The sequence below is a fragment of the Poecilia reticulata genome, chromosome 14 (assembly GCF_904066995.2).
Source record: "Poecilia reticulata chromosome 14, P_reticulata-male-v2, whole genome shotgun sequence".
NCBI classification, from domain to species: Eukaryota; Metazoa; Chordata; class Actinopteri; order Cyprinodontiformes; family Poeciliidae; genus Poecilia; species Poecilia reticulata.
This window is the reverse complement of record NC_088843.1, coordinates 21,906,534-21,920,370: the sequence shown is the minus strand read 5'-3', so window position 1 is coordinate 21,920,370 and position 13,837 is coordinate 21,906,534. Positions and strand designations below refer to the sequence as shown.

At 40.3% G+C, this 13,837-nt stretch overlaps 2 protein-coding genes and 1 non-coding gene across 5 annotated transcripts; 2 read left to right on the top strand and 1 right to left on the bottom strand.

Annotated features, from left to right (window-relative positions):
- The first annotated feature begins 891 nt into the window (after positions 1-891).
- On the top strand, positions 892-9,200 carry LOC145554864 (hepatitis A virus cellular receptor 1 homolog). 2 transcript variants are annotated; one of them, XM_081615660.1, is made up of 8 exons: positions 896-2,034; positions 2,324-2,557; positions 2,898-3,245; positions 4,126-4,194; positions 4,398-4,462; positions 5,795-5,885; positions 6,909-6,933; positions 8,281-9,200. In XM_081615660.1, the coding sequence occupies exons 2-8, from the start codon at positions 2,524-2,526 to the stop codon at positions 8,432-8,434; spliced, it is 786 nt and encodes a 261-aa protein (XP_081471786.1). In that variant the 5' UTR covers positions 896-2,034; positions 2,324-2,523; the 3' UTR covers positions 8,435-9,200. The 2 variants fall into 2 exon arrangements, with proteins under 2 accessions (XP_081471787.1, XP_081471786.1); XM_081615661.1 differs by having other exon boundaries at positions 892-2,557; positions 4,401-4,462.
- On the top strand, positions 1,213-1,284 carry trnad-guc (transfer RNA aspartic acid (anticodon GUC)). Its single transcript has one exon. It is a non-coding gene; the product is annotated as a tRNA-Asp (tRNA).
- Positions 9,201-10,516: 1,316 nt separating the features above from the next.
- Positions 10,517-13,571, bottom strand: LOC108166853 (uncharacterized). Of its 2 annotated transcripts, none has more exons than XM_081615662.1 (5): positions 13,405-13,571; positions 12,271-12,375; positions 12,020-12,187; positions 11,831-11,938; positions 10,517-10,953 (listed from the first exon to the last, which is right to left on the bottom strand). In XM_081615662.1, the coding sequence occupies exons 1-5, from the start codon at positions 13,451-13,453 to the stop codon at positions 10,670-10,672; spliced, it is 714 nt and encodes a 237-aa protein (XP_081471788.1). In that variant the 5' UTR covers positions 13,454-13,571; the 3' UTR covers positions 10,517-10,669. The 2 variants fall into 2 exon arrangements, with proteins under 2 accessions (XP_081471788.1, XP_081471789.1); XM_081615663.1 differs by having other exon boundaries at positions 12,271-12,415; positions 13,405-13,568.
- Between the last annotated feature and the right edge of the window lie 266 nt (positions 13,572-13,837).

Sequence of the window (13,837 nt, the reverse complement as noted above, 5' to 3'; positions counted from 1 at the left end):
AAGTCGAAATTATGACTTTAAATCTCATAATTATGACTTTGAAAGTCGAAATTATGACTTTAAATCTCATAATTATGACTTTAAAAGTCGAAATTATGACTTTGAAAGTCGAAATTATGACTTTGAATCTCATAATTATGACTTTGAAAGTCGAAATTATGACTTTGAAAGTCGAAATTATGACTTTAAATCTCATAATTATGACTTTGAAAGTCATAATTATGACTTTGAAAGTCGAAATTATGACTTTGAAAGTCGAAATTATGACTTTAAATCTCATAATTATGACTTTGAAAGTCGAAATTATGACTTTGAAAGTCGAAATTATGACTTTAAATCTCATAATTATGACTTTGAAAGTCGAAATTATGACTTTAAATCTCATAATTATGACTTTCAAAGTCGAAATTATGACTTTGAAAGTCGAAATTATGACTTTAAATCTCATAATTATGACTTTCAAAGTCGAAATTATGACTTTGAAAGTCATAATTATGACTTTGAAAGTCGAAATTATGACTTTGAAAGTCGAAATTATGACTTTAAATCTCATAATTATGACTTTGAAAGTCGAAATTATGACTTTGAAAGTCGAAATTATGACTTTCAAAGTCGAAATTATGACTTTGAAAGTCATAATTATGACTTTGAAAGTCGAAATTATGACTTTGAAAGTCGAAATTATGACTTTAAATCTCATAATTATGACTTTGAAAGTCGAAATTATGACTTCCTGTTTAGCTTTTTTTTTTTTTCATGGCGGAAATGGGCTTCCATAGGAAATGGGCTTCCATACATTTTAGTAGTGTGTATACGCAATTTGAGTATTTTTTGAGTGTGCATGATGTTTTTTTAGAGAGTGCGTGATGTTTTTTTTGAGTGTGCGTGATGTTTTTTTGAGTGTGCGTGAGTTTCTTGTAGTGTGTGAGAGACAAAACATAGATTTTGTCCTAAACGGCCCCTCATAGAAACAGGCTATGACGTGTTAACAACGGATTAAACAGTTTTAACTGCTGAAAAAAGTGACAGAAGGCACATATATTGGAAGTGCGGAAGCTGCTACTGTATCAAATCGATATAAGAATAACAGAGTTGGCCACGGCTGACTATGGGCGGACAATGCCCATGCCGACAGACCTGAATTAAATCCGAAACCCTTTATGTCGTCACAGTGGATAAAATCGGTACTGAAATAGCTAGTTTTCGCGGCATTCCTCGTTAGTATAGTGGTGAGTATCCCCGCCTGTCACGCGGGAGACCGGGGTTCGATTCCCCGACGGGGAGGCACAATTTTTTATTTTTTTTTATTTATTATTATAATGCGAACAGTTTGGACGCATAGCGCCGAGTTTAAAGGCCAACAGAGTAGTTATTGCACAGTATCTACCAAGGGAAGTATATATCCCCATTTACTCTTGGAAATAGTCTGTCATTTCACTATTAAAAGCAGTGGATTAAATGGAGATCAAGCAACAAATACAGTGAATTTATTTAGTGCGGTGAGGTAGATTTGATCATTAATAGGAACTTAAGAGGATTAGATTGTCCTGTCAACAGGAGTTAGTTTATGATTGCATCAAGGACAGTTATGATGTTGTATGTTGGTCCTTTTGCTTTGTATGAGCGGCGCCCCCCCGTGGACACTAGGGCAAATAGACGGTGTTTATAATGTAAACTCTTATTGATTATATGTATTAATTTGGTGAGACAGCCACGACCTGGAGATGTTATCAAAGTGAATATAAGCCTTATAATCTATTTTTAGATATTAATTTATATTTCACCAACTTGTTGTCGGCTTTGTTTGTCTAATAATTACCATCATGTTGTAACCACAGCAGAAACTGAGACCTCTGTGGTCTCTGTCTGTATTCATAGCAGGTGTTTTCTGCACAGCTGGCTTCTGCTCTCGCTTCTGCAGAGAAAAATTATGTAAAACTCACAGTTTGAGGCTGAGATGCAGAACCAGAATAGAGAGCACTGACCGAGTCCAAAAGTCCAGACCTGGTGGCTCTCTGGCATCGTCATGAAGAGGTAGGTCTGAGCTGTGGTGTGCTGTTAATTTAATCTGACTGAGTGAAGCTGTTATTTTTTGTCATTTATAAAATGAAGGTGCTATTTTGATGCACATCCTGTTGATTCAGTAAACGTGAAACTAAATTTATTGTGACATAATATCAGCAACAGCTTGATTCTCATGAACAAAAGAAACCACTGAAGCCACTAAACTTAGAAAATATTGCATGAATAATTTAAAGCTTATATTAGAACTGTTAGCTGCAGACACATATTGAGGAAGATTAAAGCTGTTTATGTCGTTTAGATGTTTATTAAAAGATGAGAGGAAGCAGCAGGTCTGGTTTGGTGTCTCCAGTTCCTGGAAGCTCTGAAGGCTCACCGTCCCTCAGCCCTCTCTACTTCCCCTCAGACCACTTTGAGGTTTAGTTCTTGTCGCCGCCCCGTGTGAAGCAGTGAGCAGCAGAGTTTCAGCAGCTGGTAGTCAAAACGTGCAGCTTGTTCATCATGAAGGTCGTGCTGCTGATCGCGCTGCTCACAGGTAATCATCCTGTTCTGATCTAGTTTGTGTTGCTGCAGTTCTGTGTGTTTCTACATGCAGGATTTTCAGGGTTTTTGTTTTAAATGAAGAACGTCCATCTTGTCTCTGAAGGTTCTGGTTCTTGTTAGAAACTTTCTCAGGTCAAATCAGCTGCAGAGTCGAAGCTCTGCTGATCTCTGACATGTTATAGCTTCAGTCTTTAGTTTCGGTCTTTGAGTCATTGAGGTCAATGATGACCATTAAATCATATTAAACCACTAAATTACAATAAACTGGTTTCTGTCTGTGAAGTGAGCCAGAGATGGAGACGTTTCACTGTTTGTTAATTTTCTGTTTTCAGTGTCAGGATGTGACAGCAGGAAAGTTGTTGGTCAGGCGGGTCAGAATGTGACTCTGCCCTGTACATATGATATAAAGACTAAAGGAGCGGTCTATGTTTGCTGGAATCGAGGAGAGATATCATCATATGGCTGCTACAATCGGCTCCTCTCTACAGACAGATATAAAGTTCTAGAAGAGACCAGAACTTCCAGCAGGTATCAGCTACTGGGACGACTGGATGAAGGAGACGTTTCTCTGACCATCCTCAACCTCACAGAGGAAGATGCTGGAAGATATGGATGCAGGGCAGAGATACCTGGGTGGTTCAATGATGAAAAGCATCATGTTGACTTGACAGTTGAAAGAGGTGAGAAAGATTTTCATGTTCTTAATGCAGCAGCTCTTCACACAGAGCAACTGTGGATCAGGGTTAATGTTGACTGTTAATGAAATTTATATTATCTTAAAATTCATACACTTTTGTGACTAAAGTTTAATTTTACTCTTAGATATTATCAGTGAAGAAGGAAAATATAAATCATCTGCTCTTCCCAAACAGTTACAGCAGCTGGAGTTTGGTGCTCTAGTTTTCCTGAGTGGTTATGATTTATGGCTCAGATATGACAGATATCAGGTCTTAATCCTTTAGAACCTGAAGAGGAGTCTATAGAGTTTATAGTTTTAGCCTCCAGTTTAGTGTTGGTGAGGAAACATGATTCCCTGAACAGAACCACATCATTACCATCCAGAACAGAACATCCATTCTTCCATCCAGATTTCCCTGTAACCTTCAGAAACTGGTCTACGTTATATGTGTCCAGATTCTGTCCTTTTGGGTCATTGTCCTGTAAGCTTTAGTTGAGTCTCTGCTCCGTCATGGTTCATTCAGTCGGTCCAATACGTCCTCAACATGTCCAGAGGTTCTGCTGATGAACCATGACTGGATTCAGGTTTGTTGATCCAGAGAAAGAACTGAAAGATGCAGCAGGACAGCGTTTCTGGAGGACCAGCTTTGGACACCATCGATACTTTTAGTTCTTTAGATATTTGTTGGTTAAAGCCCAGATACCTAAAACTCATCGATGAATCAACACAGAGCAGAGAAACTAGCAGAGAATCATTTAGGTTTGATCTGTTTTTACTTTATTAACACTAGTTTGGAGAGTTTTCTGAGATTTTTGAACATTGTGTCTCATATTGATCTATTAATTAACCGATGCTGATGCTGATGCTGTGTTTGTGTCCAGCTCCGACCACCTGGGCTCCATCAGAACCTCAGACGTCCTCAGAGAGACCAGCTGCTACTCAGACTGCAGGTATCCATGCAGGGAGGCTGCAGGGTCCAGGATGACTCAGTCTGATCAAAGTGTGAAAGATTAAATCTTGATTTCAAAACAGGAAGTTGGTTCTGAGAAGGAAACATCAGGTCCTGTCGTTCTGTAATGTGTGACTCTCTCCTCTGTTGTCAAGCTGCTGATTCTGCTGTTCTAAAATCATCTGCTTTCACTTCCTCATCCAGCAGATCAGCTGACCACAGAGAGCCTCCCGACTTCCTCTTCTAACAGCAGCAGCTTCACAGCCGAGGTGAGGACCATGAGGTCATCCTGAGAGACAACAACCAGAAAAAAGCCAGTCAGGGTCACGCAGGGCCTGATGGGTTCCAGCTAAACTCGTTTCTACCTCTAGACCAGTGGTCATAATGATCTGCTTCTTTATCAACATGAGTTTAGAGTGAAATAATCGGTCTGGGTCGCCACAGGGCCAGATTTTATCACATGTGTTCCAGTTTTAAACCAGCACTGCAGGTTTCTCAACCAGAGGCGGTTCAGAACCACATCTACCATCTAGATCAGACTGACCACCATGTTGGTCCACTTCCTGTTGGATCTCAGCAAACCCATTAGATCTATAAACACAAGATCATCATCAGGCAGGACCAAAAGCTCCTGAACTCTCAGTCGTGTTGAAGCTCAGAGTTTTGAGATGATGATTCTCCTCTGGACTCATTGCGCTACCAAACTGATGCTAGTGTTAGCTAGCCTCCAGGTTTGTTTGTTGTGGCTGAAAACTGAAACTATGAGGGAACTACAAACCCCATAATTCAGATAATGTATCCCGACTTTTTCCTGCTTTCACTTCAGCCTCCTGAAAACGTCTTGCATCATCTACATCATGACGACATGATATTGGCTAGTAGACAGTTAGCTAACGGTTATGTAACTGTCTATGTGCACTTGTTATTGAAGTTGAGTGACCAAGGGTCAAAGTTCACATGGAAGCACTGGAAAACACCAGCTGACAAAGCAGAGCGTGACTTCTTGAAGCTGTAATGAGGCGGTGGGAACACTTCGCTAATGCACTAAAAGTGGAGCTAAGGATTTTGCTTAGCTTCCTCTAAATATCATGTATGTATAGCACTTTAGCAATAGCTCAACTAATGTTTGTAAATAGTGGGTTTGGATTAGCGCAGCTAGCTTTTTCGCTAGCAGTGCCCACCACTGCTATAATGGAAGTTGAATACAAACTATTTCCCTATATTCATGTTTTTTTTCATATTTCATGTCGGTCATAAATTCATCTTAATAATTTATAGATAATTTATAGAAACGTGCAGAAACTCTTTGTTTAGCTCCTTTTCTATCTGCTATGCTAACTGAGGGTTAGCATGGAGCTCTCAGCGTTCTGATAGGTTGCTGCTGTTCTTGGCCCCGCCCCCAGATGCTGATGGAAGCGGTTCCTTCAGATCTCCAGTCCTGCTGCTTCTACATGCATGCTGCTCCCCCTGAATCAGAGTTCTGGTTCTGATCCGTTCTGCCGGTACAGCTGTCGGAGAGCAGACGGTTCTAGAAACTCAAGAAGCAGCAGGAGGTCCGAGTTTGGTTCTGATCTGATGACGCTTCATGGTTCTGTCTGCAGAAGCAGGAGGGCAGCATGCTGACCGTGGTTCTGGTGCTGGTTCTGTTCCTGCTGGTGGTTCTGCTCACTGCAGCCGGACTCGTCATCATGGGTGAGTTCACTGTGGCTGATTCAGCAGCAGTAAAGAGAAAAGTGTGAACCTGTAGAGGAAACGACCAGAGGTAGCTGCTAATTAGTTTATTTCAAACTTCACAGTTTTCAGCTGAAGCAGAACTCAGTCAACCACATCAACACCCAGAACCTCTTATTTTAATCAACACCAGACAAACTGTTTGTTTATAGAAACGGGTCAAATTTCCACAACTAAACGAGTTCCTGGAGTCAGAAGTGAGGTTTTAGTTTGATAACTCCGTTGGTATTAGTTTGTTTTTAGAGTGTTTACTAGTTTTATCAGTTAGATATTGTTTAGTTATAGTAGTAGTTTGTTCTTTCACACTTTGGTTGATTTTTAGGTGCAGAATTTAAAAAGGTGAAAGTTTTGTGGTCATGTAAACATGGACCTGGTCATGAAAACTCAGCAGAACAATCTATTTTCTAAAAATGTATTCAGTTTTTGTTGACCAACCAGCTGACACTGGAGTTTTCTAACAACTTCTGCTGCAGACATTTTGTGGACTAGCATAGCGTAGCGTAGCATAGAGTAGCGTAGCATAGCACAGCGTAGCGAAGCCGCCAGGAGGAATATAAAAGCTGTAATTTATCGACAGCTGACTTAAACTCAAATGTTTCTAAAACTTGACCTTTGAAAGGTTAATAAATAAATTCATAAACACAAAGGATATTACATAAACAATTTCAAAATATTTAGTTAGTTTTATAACAGTTCCAGTTAGTTTTAGTTTTTTTTCCGTTTTATTTATTTCACTTAAAATGTTTAAGTTTTCATTATTTCGTTAGTTGAATTTGGTTATAAAAACTTGTTTCAGGGTTTGGCGTCAGTTTTAGTTTTTTCTGTTTTTTTGCATGTGATGTTCTTTGATTCTTACATTTAATTAATTTTATAATCTGAAACCAACCAGATTAGTGTGAACTGTCAGAGGGTGCACTTTCTGTTTTATTACTGAATCAAACATTTTGGTGTTTTTAAAAATGTTTCTGATGTTTCTGTTTGCAGCCAAAAGATGGAAGCAGCTCAAACTGTGAGTCTTTGATTCTTCTGTTCACCTTTACAAACTGAACTGTTTCTGTCACTAAGAGGTTAAAGGTCACCGTTAAATGAGCCGCTGATTCATTCATGACTCGGCTTCTTCGGCTTCTCCTGGAAACATTGATGCATCTTCATCAGATCATCATCATCATCACTCGCCTCGGTGTTCAGAGTGAAACTCGGGGAAAACGCCTCAAACCTCACCGCAGGTCTCAAGCCGTTTAACTCCCATGATGCAAAGCGGCCTTCAATTTCATGGTCCGAACAGGAGATCTGAGCTAAAACGTTAGAACTGTCCAACGGTTTCTGATCAGGCGGTTTAACCTTTACTGCCTGGATTCATCAGACAAACCAGTTTGATCCGATTCCACCGCTCAGCCTTTAATACGCAGAGTATTTCATATTTTACTAGTCAATGCAGCTGGAAACAACTCAACTCTGCAGCTTTAATATTGAGACCCTTTAACAAGTGTCACCTCTGAGTCAGATTTCCTTCTTCACAAGAAAGCGAGACCTGAGCGTTTTTCTCTGACTCATGTCATCCTGTCGGCGTTCAGCTGATGCAAACAGTTTCAAATGTCACGGTTCAAACGTTACGATGAGAGCCAAACATCACGAGACCACCGGGGAGACGAGGAGTTAACCGCAGGGTGACAACAAGCTGCAGAGGAAGAAGAGACGACCTTTAATGTTCCGCTCAGTCAGCCACACGCTGACCCACATCTGCACATTTAAAGGAGCATTTCTCTCTAAAACAGCCGATTCACCACAGCAGCAGTTTCACTCAATTATTTCAGGTTATTAGATTCAACAGGAACAGAAGAATAAACTAGTTAAAATTATTTACTTCATTTAATTCTGATGATTTTAGCTCAGAGAAAAAAAACATAAAAATATGACCAATAAAAATAAAGTGAATAAATCTGACCACCTCAAGGTTTTCTTTGAACTCTCATTGCTTTAAAAATAATAATCCACATAAAGCAGTGTCATTAATTTTTTACCTTTAATACGCAGAATATTCCATTGTATTTATTTTTAGAAAATATAAAACATTTTGGACAAAACAGCCAGAAAAACACAGAAGAGGTTTAAAGAGGTTGATTTCATTTCTTTATTTGCGTCTCAAGGTGCTGAAAAGATTTAAAGTGAAACTTTTATTTTCGTTTAACCTGAAATGTAAAAAGTTGAGTCAATTTAAATGTGCTTTGATGGTTAATTTGTGTCAGGAATTAAGTTCAGAGCGATGTGAACTGATTCCTGTAGCTTTAGTGGTTATAAAGCTCAGTGGGTTCTGCTTCATCAGCTGGTTCTGGTTCTGGTTCTGGTTCCGGTCCAGGCCTCCCCAGCAGCAGCAGCAGCAGCGGCGCCAGGTCCAGATCAGCTCCACCTCCTCCACCCTGCAGCTGCACCAGCGGACCTCCGTTGTGGAGAACATCTACCAGATAGACGGAGCCGCCAACGAGGGAGGAGACTACGAGTTCTGCCCCTGAGGCCCTGCCCACTTCCAGCGTCGCCACGGAGACAGGGAACATAATGGGAGTCGTCCAATCAGAGCTCAGCTGGCAGGTTGATGTTCAGGTCAGAAGGTCAAGTTAGAGGAAGAGGAAATTCCTGGAAGCTATTATTATCATCATTATTATTATTATCATTGTTATTGTTACTAATGTCTGACATGCAGCTGATTCAGGTTTTAAATGTTTAAAACGAGGATTAATGAGTCATTCTAAATGATCTGAGCTTCGTTTCTGACGGCGATGCTAAACAGTGAAAAGCTCATGAATCAAAACACCTGGAAGGTCAGAGGTCAGCGACTGGAATGACATCATTAGAGAAGAAACATCCTGCTGGAAACCGATAAACTCTGTGGGAAACAGAAAACCCGATGGAATGACCAGCTGGGCCAGATCTCTGCTGGATCAGAACCGGTTCTGGTTGGTGGGGGAACCCAGAGGTTCTGGTTCTGGTTCTCCTGACTCCTCTAAGAAGCAGGTTCTAACCAGACGGCTGCCGTTCTTACGAAGCATGTTGTTGTTTTTCTGTTTGTGAGAAGTTTGTGATTTTATTTCTGTGTTTATAGAAATAAACTTTACTAATTAATTTCTGCCTGGAAACCTGAGAATCTATTTGTCCATTAAATCCACTGAAAACTTTTTACTGCAGATCATGAACACAGAGTCTGACTGACTGAAGGCTGAGGCTCATAGTTCATTTTAATCCCAGTGTGTGAAGTCAGATTAAAGTGTTTCTGTATTTTAACATCCGTTTCTGTGATGTTTTGTTTCATTTTTGTTTTTTCTCTCTGTTGTTTTGTGAATCCGTCTGGTTTCCTGTAGAAATAAAATTAAAATCTGACGGCTTCTCTCCACAGTCACCTGCCCTCATTTGAGGCGTTGAATGTGAATCAACAACAGTAACCTGGAATATAATCCGTATAAATCCATATAATCCCTCCCTAATCATCTGCTCTAAAGCTCAGCTGGGAGTCAGACTGTCTGGATGCCTTTGTCTTCTTCCTACCTTAAAATAACTTCTCTAATGAATGAGCATATTTAACATCTCAATAAGAAAAAAAGTTTAAATTCACTTTTTTTCTTATTTGTGTTTAAAGTTGAAGCCTGAAAAATGAATCCAGCACTGAGACGGTTTTAGACAAAATAATGCAGAACTGATCAAATTTACAGGAAAATTACAAACTATACAATTTATCAACTGATTTAAGTTTTAGTTACACTTTAAAAAGTGAATCCAAGGAGTTGGTATTTGGTAAAAAGAGTAAAATAAAAATTATGTAATTAGACAAGACAGTCCAAATTCTGGCGTTTTAAACACTAAAATTTATATAAAACTTTTCAAATTACTATGGCAGATAATCTAAAGTATTTAGTGTATTTTCACTTGCTCTCCAAATGTCTCAGCAGATAGAAAATAACAGATTCATTCATAATGCTGAAAGTAAAAGGTATGTTTTAGTAAAGTTGAGTTTTTCCTGAAGTAAAGTGAGTATCTGGCACCCGGCCGGTCCCAGGGTGTCGGGTGACTCAGGCGGAGAATCAGAACCAGAGGAAAGAAAAGCCGACCCAGAAACGTTTCCAGTTCAGCGTCAGATAGCGTCTGATTGTCTATGAAATCATGTTCCTCTCATATTTACTAACGTCATTTCATTCTTCACATCTTCTCCCAGGCGCCTCCAGCTGTCTGCTTTACTCTCCGTCTCCAGTTATAATGTTACAGGCTCCATTATTTCTCTGTTGTTTATGACATAAAGGCTCCCAGGAGACCAAAATCCAGCTGAAAACGAAATCTATTGAGCTTCTCCTGGACACGTTAAAAAGCTAAGATAAGAAAACATTTTATCTACTGCGTGTCGATTAACATACTGAGAACAGGAGAAACCCTAAAACAAAACCCTGAGGAACGCCGCATGAAGGACTGACAGAATCTGATTCATATAATAATGAAATCTAGACTGGTTATCGGCTGATTCATTACAAATCATGTTCAAGTAAAAAGAAATTGTCGTTTTTAAATTCAGAGGAATCTGAAACTTAAAAAGCACGACGTAGTCTTAAAAATCACATTTAATCTGTTTTATAAGGTATTAAAGGCTGAGAGAAAACCAGAGAAACAAGAAAGTGAAACTTTTTTTACAGTTTTATACAATTAAACTTATTCATAACATATTAATGATTGCAAAAAAATGTTTACGTTAGTTTAATATTTAACTCCTACCAGCCTTGCATTGATTTGTCATTGATTAGAGCGCAGACCAGCAGACCAAGCAGCAGCTGGAGCAGCTCCAGTTTCACACCAGAACCACCACTGGTCTGTATGGGTCTTACTGGTGGTACTGGTAGTACTGGTGGATTGTTGCACAAACTGGTCCCACAGCAGCTCAGTTTGCTGATGTTGAGAGGAACACCGTCATCCTGGAACAGGCGACCGAGGTCGGCGTCACACAGGTTATGAGTCATGCAGCCCAAAAATGGATACGTGTAGTCGTCTATATTCACTGTGGAGAGACAAACCAGAACTGATCAATCAGATCAACCGATATTCAGGAAACCCTGACTTCCAGCTGCTCTCAGTTTGGTCCAGGATCTGCTGATCATGTGATCTATCTGCGTCTGGATGAAGGACAAAACCTCCAGTACAATTTATTCTGGACAGGTGAGACCAGAATGGAGATGTTGGACCATGATGGACAGAACCAAACACCCCATAGCGGCACCGCTAACTAAACAGCTAGCTGCGCTAACCCCGAAGGATTAATCATGTACATTAGTTTACCTAACGCTAATGCTAACATGGTATTTAGCATAAGCTAATGTTAAAGCGCTAAATTCAACCATGTTCATACCCACCATGTCTGAATGGGTTAGAGTTTTGAACTTTATTCATCTCAAAGTTTACAAAACAGCCAACAATTTATCTGGAGAAATTAATTGAGGAGAAGCTAAGGCAGCTAAGCTAAAAATTAGCTAATCTGCTAGTGGATTTGCAGAAATGTGCTCTGATGCCAACTATCAAGTATGGTGGAGGAGGTGTGATGGTTGGGTTTGTTTTGCTGCCATAGAACCTGGACGGCTTGGCGTCATTGATTGGACCAGGAGTCCAACATGAGTCCAGGAGTCCAACAGATAAAACTGGGTCATAAACAAAACCAGCAGCTGATCTACAGCAGAACAGCTGAAATTATTCCGGGTCTAGTCAAAGTTCAGACCTGTGCCTGACAGAACCATGGGACCTACAGGGAGCTGAGCATTAATCCACCACACGAGGCTGCTGAGGTTAGACAGAAACCTTCTGCTGGACCAGGGGGTGTACTTAGTTTGACATCAGGTTGTTCCTCTCAGTGAATCGTTCAGCTGCGACCAGCAGAAACTCACAGGTTGATGTGAAGCACTGACTCTCCTCTCCTGAGCAGCTGACCTCTCTGCAGTCAGTGAGGTCACAGGAGAAACACTGCAGGGTGTTTGGCACCGGAGGAACAGGGACTGAAACGAGACGGAGAGAACGTCTCAGGGGAAAAGAAACCTGGATCAGAACCGGCTTTAACGTGTCATTATGGATCTCACCAGGCAGAATTGGGTCGTTGCAGTCGCTGGTGTTGCAGCACAGAGCAGATGCTACTATCGTCACCTCACCTGTGCTGAGTGAAAAGGTTGTATTGCCTGAGCTCAGACAGATAGAGGAGGATTCGCAGCCTTTATAGATGAGCTCCTGTTCTCCTGAAGATGAATCAGCTGTAGAATCAAAGAGCTGTTAGAGTCGATGGAAACCAAGCAGAAGCTCATTTCATCATGGAGGAGGATTAAGAGGATGTTACCTCGGAGAGATGCTGTCATGCACATTGGCTCAGATGAGGAGCATGTCTGTTTTTCTGGGCTGGAACAAATCGGGTCTGTGCAGTTATAACAGCTCAGAGCTTCAGCTGCAATCAGGAGAGGAAGATCCAGAGACACGCTGTCAACCTGTGATGCACACTGCTAGTCAAAACGTTAGCTGCACTAAAGCAAAAGCACTAACTGTAAACATTAGTTCCACTAACCCTAAAGCACTAATTGTAAACATTAGTTCCACTAACGCCAAAGGACTATACCAACACAGTACTAAGGGGAAGCTAATGCTAATGCGCTGCACCAACACATTTAACACAGAGTTCCAATTCTCCGAGTTGAGGTCAAGATGTAAACCATAAACCGATTCATCATCCATTCAGTTACTGAACTGAACATGTTCTGATGTTTTTTCTGATTATTCCTTCTGAAAACCCAATTTAAAAAAAAAATTGTTAATAGAGAAACATTACATGCTGACCATATCATGGTGGACACATTCTGCTTTGATGCAGTAATTCATGCAAAAGGAGCCCAGACCAACTGCTGAGAGCAGGTACAGTTCTGGTGAAGTACCAGTGGATCAACAGAACCAGCCTGACCAGTTTCCACCAGTAGTTGGTAGTAGTTGATGGAAAACAACTGATCAAGCATTCCTTAACTTTTTAAACTCTAAAATATTTAGAATTCTGAAACTTTTGGTTTCAGAATTCTAAATATTATTCACAGTCCTGCAAATTCAGAAAGTTAAAGATAAAAAATATGACATATGGTTATAATTCTTTTGACTAAAGAGAATTATTGTTTTATATGCCAGAAATCATTTATCTCCTTTGCAATAATAAATGGAAATATATTATGAACATTACAGTATAATAAACTTTTCTTCTGGTTTTTCTCCCTAATTTACACTTAGCTCCACAGATTCTCTATCAGAACCAAGTCAGGACTTTGACTGGACCGCTCCAGAACCTTAATATTCCCTCCAGTCAGCAGAAACCTGCTTGTTTCTGGGACCCTTCAGTTCTGTTCTGACTGAACCAAAGTGATCCAGATGAGCAGAGAATGTGTTCGTCTCTCCCTGGTGAATCAATTCTGAACTGAACATGTTCTGATGGGATTACCTGTTCTACAGAGGGTCCAGATCAGAGTCAGAGAACCGATCAGCTTCATCCTGATGTTCCGCTGGATTCTGGTACCAAACGCACAAACTGAGCTGCATTTATATCCAGGACAGAATCACGTCACTGACCCAAAACAAAAGCAGCACTACATTGTTAGCCCAGGTCAGCTGGTTCTCCTCTTGGGTTAAAACCAGAAACCAGCGGTTCAGATAGATCTTCTACTGGATTCATCATGTTTCATATTCCTTTTATGTCCATTTACTCACATGTCATTTTCTTCTTCTTCTTCTTCTTCTTCTTCTTCTTCTTCTTCTTCTTCTTCTTCTTCTTCTTCTTCTTCTTCGTGTGAGAGGAGGGTGCTTGGAGAGCGGAAGGAGAGCGAAAGAGCGAGCGAGTGGGTCTTTTCCTATCTTTGCGTTTTCTTTCGTATCTT

Coding starts and splice junctions, on each gene's coding strand:
- LOC145554864 (XM_081615660.1), top strand. CDS start 2,524: ATGAAGGTCGTGCTGCTGATCGCGCTGCTCACAG. Junction 4,463..5,794: donor GCAGCAGCTTCACAGCCGAG/GTGAGGACCATG, acceptor TTCTGTCTGCAG/AAGCAGGAGGGCAGCATGCT. Junction 6,934..8,280: donor AGATGGAAGCAGCTCAAACT/GTGAGTCTTTGA, acceptor GTTCCGGTCCAG/GCCTCCCCAGCAGCAGCAGC.
- LOC108166853 (XM_081615662.1), bottom strand. CDS start 13,453: ATGAAGCTGATCGGTTCTCTGACTCTGATCTGGACCCTCTGTAGAACA. Junction 12,188..12,270: donor CATGACAGCATCTCTCCGAG/GTAACATCCTCT, acceptor TTGATTCTACAG/CTGATTCATCTTCAGGAGAA. Junction 10,954..11,830: donor TCAGTGCTTCACATCAACCT/GTGAGTTTCTGC, acceptor GTCTCTCCACAG/TGAATATAGACGACTACACG.